General features: G+C 36.0%; 1 protein-coding gene and 1 long non-coding RNA gene across 2 annotated transcripts in view; one reads left to right on the top strand and one right to left on the bottom strand.

Moving 5' to 3' along the window:
• Positions 1 to 5,541: 5,541 nt before the first annotated feature.
• On the top strand, positions 5,542 to 8,052 carry LOC133536812 (uncharacterized). The gene is made up of 2 exons (XR_009802551.1): positions 5,542 to 7,207; positions 7,465 to 8,052. It is a non-coding gene; the product is annotated as an uncharacterized LOC133536812 (long non-coding RNA).
• si:ch211-105f12.2 (RIMS-binding protein 2-like) overlaps positions 5,799 to 8,348 on the bottom strand; it is a 7,337-nt gene continuing 4,787 nt past the window's right edge. Inside the window, exons 2-5 of the mRNA XM_061877381.1 lie at positions 7,450 to 7,606; positions 6,660 to 6,781; positions 6,506 to 6,577; positions 5,799 to 6,433 (exon numbers count right to left, since the gene is read on the bottom strand). Coding sequence (XP_061733365.1) covers positions 6,368 to 6,433; positions 6,506 to 6,577; positions 6,660 to 6,781; positions 7,450 to 7,606 — 417 coding nt within the window. The 3' untranslated portion in view covers positions 5,799 to 6,367. The remainder of the gene's footprint in view (positions 6,434 to 6,505; positions 6,578 to 6,659; positions 6,782 to 7,449; positions 7,607 to 8,348) is intronic.

Genomic DNA, 8,348 nt, shown 5'->3' with positions numbered 1-8,348 from the left:
TATTTTAAAAAAAAATCTCACATACCCCTTGGCATACCTTCAAGTACCCCCAGGGGTACGCATACCCCCATTTGAGAACCACTGAACTAGGGGATGGGTCAAAAGCAGAGGACAAATTTCACCACACATAGTGTGTGTGTGACAATCATTGGTACTTGAACTTTTTAAGTTTTAATACAAACAGCAAACTGGAAAGAAAAACAACAAAAAGAGTGATAATTGATGACTCTGTTGCCCTTTTTTGGACGAATCTGTAACTAAAATTTCATCTTCAACGGTGCGGTATAGCTCGGTTGGTAGAGCGGCCGTGTCAGCAACTTGAGGGTTGCAGGTTCGAGCCCCGGTTCCGCCATCCTAGTCACTGCTGTTGTGTCCTTGGTCAAGACACTTTGCCCACCTGCTCATAGTGCCACCCACACTGGTTTAATTGTAACTTAGATATTGGGTTTCACTATGTAAAGCGCTTTGAGTCACTTGAGGAAAAATCGCTATATAAATATAATTCACTTCACTTCAACTAATCCATCAATCAAAGTTTATTTATATAGCCCTTAATCACAAGTGTCTCAAAGGGTTGCACAAGCCACAACGACATCTTTGACTGAGATCCTAAATCAGGGCAAGAAATAACTGGAATACAATGACAAAACCTTGAAAATCTTGAATTTCTTACAATTTATAAGACATTTTTATAATTTATATTTTAGTTTTGATTGTCCTGTTCTGTTCCTCCCACATCCAAAGACATGCACCTGGGGAGAAGTTGATTGGCTACACTAAATTGGCCATAGTGTGTGAATGTGAGTGTTAATGTTGTCTGTCTATCTGTGTTGGCCCTGCGATGAGGTAGCGACTTGTCCAGGGTGTACCCCGCCATCCGCCCGATTGTAGCTGAGGTAGGCTCAGGCGACCCCCGCGACCCCGAAGCGAATAAGCGGTAAAAAAATGGATGGATGAATAACAAAATCAACTCCCTTGTATGGTAGTTTACATCTACAGTTGCAGTTTTCCTCATGTCCACTAAGGGGCAGCACTCTAACTATAACCTGTGCTTGGCTTTGGACTCCAAAAAGTGCTGGAATTGGGATAGATGCCTTACAGTTATAACTTATACATTCAACAGGAACAACAATGATATAACGAAGGCAATAATGATGATAAAATAATGTGTCTATTACAGTTTTTGTACAATGATTCATACTGATATTTAATCCCAATACAACGTGAAAGGTAAGCAAAACAGTACAAGCAGCTCTCATTTTGACTTAGTGCAACTGGAACAACACACAATAACGAATATATTATCATTCATTTAAGGCCTAAAACACTGCATTATATATATATTTTTTGCAAATGTCTTTTTGTCTCAGAAGTGCAGGTGTTCTTTGGGTTGCGGCCTTCCTGGTGTGCTGTGGTTAGTGGCGTGATGAGATGAGCTGTGTTTGCTTTTGGCGCCTTGTCGCTATGTATATCAGCAGGATCACTTTAGATATAATCCCGTTGTGCAAGAATAGACGGCCGACACAAGCACAGTGCTGAGTCATGTTTCATCTTGTGTGCACGCACACTGTAGTGCTTATGTATACACATATAGTACATGTGTGCTATACATTCAGTCTGCTCAAACATGGCTAACATTTGGTTTAAGTGTTAAGTTTTTGGTTGTTGTTTTTTTTAGCCACAAAGAGTACACGGCCCCGCCCCCACTTCCTCTTCTTCTTTCCCCTCGGTGTGCATTTGAGGTTTGGGTTGTCATGGTGACCAAGGATACAGACCTATCTATTTTCTCTTTGCAAAGTTTCTCTTGTTGCAAGCATATTGCATACATGAGCTGCCGATGTTTGGATGGGGAAGCGGCCTACACGCCCCACCACAAACACCAACACACACACACCTTGTCATACACACACACACGCACACACACACACAAAGGCCAAAATGAGTTCTCAGAAATGTGATAACGATATGAGCACTTCCTGTCACAAAATCTGCACTCAAGGCTGTAAAAAGTCAGCATTCTTACTTTAATCTTTGTCGCCTTTTAATTTTTTTTTTTTTGTGAAAATTACTACAACAATCATCGGATTTATTAGAACGTGACAACACAAAAATTACATAAAATGTCATCGACACTGCAAATTAATTTCTTGCATTTCTCCAACGTGGATATTTGTCAGAATTTTGTGAGCCATGAAAAAAAATGGCAAATGGCATATCCACACTTTGAAAACATTTTTCTCATAAAAAAGAATTGACTTCAAAAATAAATCAATCCATTTCAGGGTCAACCTGTTGCCATCATAAAATCTTCATTCATTGTATAGACCAGTGGTTCTCAACCTTTTTTCAGTGATGATCCCCCTGTGAACATTTTTTTATTCAAGTACCCCCTAATCAGAGCAAAACATTTTGGTTGAAAAAAGAGATAAAGAAGTAAAATACAACACTGTGTCATCAGTTTCTGATTTATTACACTGTATAACATTGAGAAATATTGCTCATTTTTAGTGGTCTTTCTTGAACTATTTGGAAAAAAAAGATATAAAAATAACTACAAAATTGTTGAAAAATAAACAAGGCATTCAATTATAAATAAAGATTTCTACACATATTCAATTATAAATAAAGATTTCTACACAGAGAAATAATCATCAACTTAAAGTGCCCTCTTTAGGGATTGTAATAGAGATCCATCTGGATACATCAACTTCATTCTAAACATTTATTCACAAAAAAAAGAAATCTTTAACATCAATATTTATGGGACATGTCCACAAAAAATCTAGCTGTCAACACTGAATATTGCATTTTTTTCACAGTTTATGAACTTACATTCATATTTTGTTGAAGTAATATTCAATAAATATATTTATAAAGGATTTTTGAATTGTTGCTATTTTTAGAATATTTTTTAAAAATCTCACGTACCCCTTGGCATACCTTCAAGTACCCCCAGGGGTACGTGTACCCCCATTTGAGAACCACTGGTATAGACAATGTTTGAAGTCACATTTAAACATTTGGTTAATAAAAGGGTATTAAAAAGCTAACTAATGATCTATGGTGATATAAAAATAAAAAGCCTTAACTTAAAATGACAAAAATGTTTCTGCCTTTCTTCATAATCACACAAGTGGGGGCATCTAATTTGACCCCGGAGGTCATGCTTTATCAGAATTATGCTTCAAACCCCGCTTTGAAAAGCTGTGCACTGCAAAATGTACCCGTTGTAGCCAATAATCCTGACTTCGTCATTGAATTAAAAAAATGTATGTATCAGAAATTGTTGCATTAATTTTTGTTTTGTATGTTAAAGTGTCTTGTATTTTGTGCTCCTGAGTCAATTGGAATTAATCATTATTTATTGAGTTTATTTAGATTTTATTTTGTAGTATTAAATAGTTCAAGTTGGTCAAAAATGATTTATAATTTAAATAGGAGTTTATGTATTTTTTTTTTTTTTTTTTTACAATTCGGGCAAATGAATGTGCTTTAAATTTTTTCTGTTACAGACAGAAAACAATGTTAGTAAAGTTATTCTTTGTTGTAAATTGATCTACATTTCTTTCTTTTTTTAATGTTAAGGATAAAATGGTATGCAGAGGCGTACGTATAACAGATTTTTTTGTGTGGCGCCGAAGAAATGTTGTCTTCTTCCTATGGTTAACCTAAACCAGTGCTTCTCAACCTTTTTTCAGTGATGTACCCCCTGTGAACATTTTTTTAATTCAAGTACCCCCTAGTCAGAGCAAAGCATTTTTGGTTGAAAAAAAGAGATAAAGAAGTAAAATACAGCACTATGTCATCAGTTTCTGATTTATTAAATTGTATAACAGTGCAAAATATTGCTCATTTGTAGTGGTCTTTCTTGAACTATTTGGAAAAAAAAGATATAAAAATAACAAAAAATTGTTGAAAAATAAACAAGTGATTCAATCATATATAAAGATTTCTACACATAGAAGTAATCATCAACTTAAAGTGCCCTCTTTGGGGATTGTAATAGAGATCCATCTGGATTCATCAACTTAATTCTAAACATTTCTTCACAAAAAAAGAAATCTTTAACATCAATATTTATGGAGCATGTCCACAAAAAATTTGGCTGTCAACACTGAATTTGTTGCATTTTTTTCACAGTTTATGAACTTACATTCATATTTTGTTGAAATATTATTCAATAAATACATTTATAAAGGATTTTTGAATTGTTTTTTTTTTTTTAATATTTAAAAAAAATCTCACGTACCCCTTGGCATACCTTCAAGTACCCCCGGGGGACGCATACCCCCATTTGAGAACCACTGGCCTAAACAACACTTCCTTTGTGTGTTTTTCTTTTGCTCTTCCTCTACTATTGACAATAATAATAAAAAAAAAGATTATTGCATTGAGCCTGGAGTTTCATCAAACTGAGATCTTGTTCAAAATTTGGGAGACTTTTAAGATTTGAAAATTGTGGTCAAATTCCAAGTGGTGGTGTTCCAAACCCCAAAAAATACATTACACAGCAGGCACAAGAAATTGAAACAACGTTGAGGATTAAGTCCTGGTATTTAGCAATTCAAGTATAACATTGGAACACCCTGCTTTTGACGATGTTTAATCAATGTTGGGTCCTGATGTTGATTTGACCATCGAATTTTGGTTATTTCCCAAACAATAGTCTAAAGCACAAACTCATTGTTGAAACAACAGGCTTTTTGACAGCGTTTATTCAATGTAAATGACGTTGATTTGACAATTGAAATTTAGTCATTTGCTAACCAAAAAAGTGGATCCAAAGTTAAGACATCAACATGGTCGCAATTTTCAAATACAACTATTTTGCAACGTTGTTTCGAGGTCAGTTTTTAAAGGACATGTATGTATATTCAACGTTGTTTCAATTTCTTTTGCCTGCTGAGTGTAGACATGCAAGAGATCTAATTTGCAATCGCAGTGTCTGTGTGTGTTAATATGATTCTTACACATATACAACGGTCCAGTTACATTAATACAACTGAATTAAAGCAATAATAAAAAATGTTTAGTGCACGTTAACTGAGACTATTTTACTCGTCTTGTTGAGACACTTTTTGTGGTCGAACGATGCGGCTCCACAAGCATTAAATGAGCATTGCGGTTAGCAGCTTTAGCGAACGACTGACACACGGCTACACTTTGTCCTTAAAAGGGATGATGAGCGCACGCTATCTGTCACACCTTCAAATGTGTGTATTTTTCATGTGTGCACTTGTGCAACGAGACAAACACGACACACAAAAACTAATAATATTAAAAAAAACATCCATTATTTCCGATATGCGTGTTGCTTTGCACTGTTGTGCCTTTTGTGGCCTAACGGTCATGTGTACGTCTTTGATGGAGGTGTTTAATGTCATGTGTGCGTTGTATAGCTTGTGTGTATGTGTGTGTGTGTGAGTGTGTGTGACTGTTGGAGCATTTCCTGTGTGAAGCACGTGGCTCAGACAGAGTTCATAAAAAGATGACGTTCACTTCTCGCTTTCTTTCTTCTGGGGAGGCCAAACACTGGTAAGACCTTGACAAGCAAGCCGATGTTTGATGCTGGATTAAATCGTCTTTTGTTGACATTATCGTCAATGCTTTAAACTGCTAAGTGTTATCGGGTGTACAGTATTTGTTGTATAGGTTGTGCTACGACGACAGGAGCATCGAGAAGCGGATGTTCAGTATTGTCGGCCATAAAGTAGAAAGCACTACTAAACGTTGCTGCACTGTGTAGTGTTTCCTACTTTATGGATGACGAGACTGTTGGCTGCAAAGGAGCGATACACCAAGGAGCGACGTCGTCTCATTCAATTGAAAATGGAATATAAATTGATGCTGTTGTTAGTTTTTCTTTTTTTTTTTTCCTCTATAGCGAAAAAAAATCTAATAAGCACTGCTTAAAATGTTGGTCTTTATTTGCAAAAGCAGGAGAGACATTGCTTAAATATTGAAACAGAATACAAAAAAGATTAAATACAATAATTTGCTCAATATTTATCTGACATCTGGTATTTTTTTCACATAGTACGGTGCAACAAAGCTTAAAAAGTATAATACAACTGTACAAGGCCAAAATAAAAAATGTATAAAAAATATATACAAAAATGTTGAACAATGTAAGCTGTTGTGTTATTTCTAAATACATTTCTTACAAAAAGTGATTTTTTTTTTTTAGTTTGTATGTTTTTTTTGTACAAGTGGTTTGTTTCAATAAAAGTGCACAGGTAACTCTGTTGTTAATCAGTGTCTTGTTGTGCATATGGATTAGGTTAGAACTGGTTAATTAATTTAGATTTAATTAGCATTGGCGGGATAGAATTGTTCATGTGTATTCATTAGCAAACAAGCTAATATTTTAATCCCACGGTAAAAGCTGCAGGAAGTTGGACGGGACCAAGCCTCGTCTTCCTTTAAGGTCACCCTGAAAAAGAACGAGTTTGTCAGCAAACAAACTACAGAAAATTGCAAAAGTCTTAAATGACAAGATGCTCACGTAATAGAATCCGTCTGGATCCATGTCTCCTAAAACATAAATGATGTCACCCGAACAAAAGCCCAGTTCATTCTGTTGGAGAAATCATGACATCTTAAATTAGAGACATTTTAGATGAAATGTTATTTAATGTATTGGTACTTATTTCACGTACTTCACTGTCAACATTAGGAGAACTTTCCCAGGGGTCGTAGTCAAATATGGCCACCATTCGGCGTACTACCGTGCCTTCGGGAACACTGGACACCTCGCTCACATCCGGAGTCAAAGACATTCCTACAGGAACCAACACAATGAAAAAAACAACTAATCAACGAAGAAATTAACAAACAAAGTAATAAAGTACACAAACTAATAGCATTTCTACAAGCATCTAATTTGAATAACAAATAAATAACAAACATGCTAGTAACTAAACAACTAATAATATGAATAACTAACCGAAATAACGTAAGAAACAAATCAACTATAGAAAAAACTAAAGAGAAATGGCATAAATTAAGAAGTTAAAGTTAAAGTACCACTGATAGTCACACACACACTAGGTGTGGGGAAATTTGTCCTCCGTATTTGACGCATGGCCTTGTTCCCCCCCTGGAAGGTGAGGGGAGCAGTGATTAGCAACGGTGGCCGTGCTCGGGAATAATTTTTTGTGATTTAACCCCCAATTCCAACCCTTGATGCTGAGTGCCAAGCAGCGAGGTGATGGGTCTCATTTTTATAGTCTTTGGTATGACTCGGCCGGGGTTTGAACTCATGACCTACCGATCTAAGCTAACAAACTAGAAGCTGCAATGGTCTATGAAGAAACTAACAAAGTAACACACTTGCTAAGAACAAGCTTACAAACACACAATATGAAATGTATAATAAACACACTAATTAAAACACAAACTAACTAACCACACATGTAGCACGTAGAAGCGACTTGGTGACTGTAATACCTGTTTGGTCCACAGGGATGAAGCCCTGCTGCATGAGCAGATGCTTGAGATAGTCGTCATCCACTGGGACTTCGGCCACCATGTTACTCGGCACGTAGCCCGAGAGGCCGCCCGATTCTCCGTGGTAGAAGCCGTCGCAGTCTTTGTCCCCGAACACCTAGACAGGTGCAAAGACACTCGGCTGTTGCGGTTTGTTGTTGGCGACCGATAAACAGGCGCAGCTGCTGACATCTTCAGTTAAATGGCGGTAAGTTTAAACAGGAAGTGAGAAGAAATGTGCTCATTCAAGCGAAAGAAAACAGGAAACTGTTTGATCCTGTCAGGGATACTTCAGTGGCGACGCTTGCACAGTCTGACATGATTAATTTCAAAAACATTTTGCAAACGTTCCCTTTTTTTTTCAAGAAAATGTAACTATGTTCTTATATGTGTATTTCTTATATCTTGTATTAACATTTTTCTTAAAAAGATGTGATTTTTTTTTGTGATACTTCACAACTTTTTCGCAACAATATATAACAGGGTTATCGTGATAGCAGACTCAATTGAATTTTCACGATTCGATTTGATCCCACAATAAAAAATAAAACAAACTAATTAAAATGCACTCCTTTTTTTTTAAAACTGTATCAGACTGTAAGTATTTGAGATCACAGCGCTTCAACAAATATTTGCACGTAACTTAAATTGTAGTATGTGCTGCCAAGAGCTAAATAACAAACAACAATACTGGGCTTATAAATATGCTCATTAAAAAAGAACAGCTGCCTTCAAGTTCATAAAAGAAAATATACTCTCTCAATACGTTGGCGGTGTTATGTCATCATGTCATTTGTAAAGAAATAGACTAATAAAAAGGCTAAAACATATCTAAAGACAAATATTTTTTGTTATTGGTA

The sequence above is a fragment of the Nerophis ophidion genome, linkage group LG18, assembly GCF_033978795.1.
Source record: "Nerophis ophidion isolate RoL-2023_Sa linkage group LG18, RoL_Noph_v1.0, whole genome shotgun sequence".
Classification (NCBI taxonomy): Eukaryota; Metazoa; Chordata; class Actinopteri; order Syngnathiformes; family Syngnathidae; genus Nerophis; species Nerophis ophidion.
The sequence above is the reverse complement of the archived record's forward strand: the minus strand, read 5'-3'. Positions and strand labels throughout refer to the sequence as shown.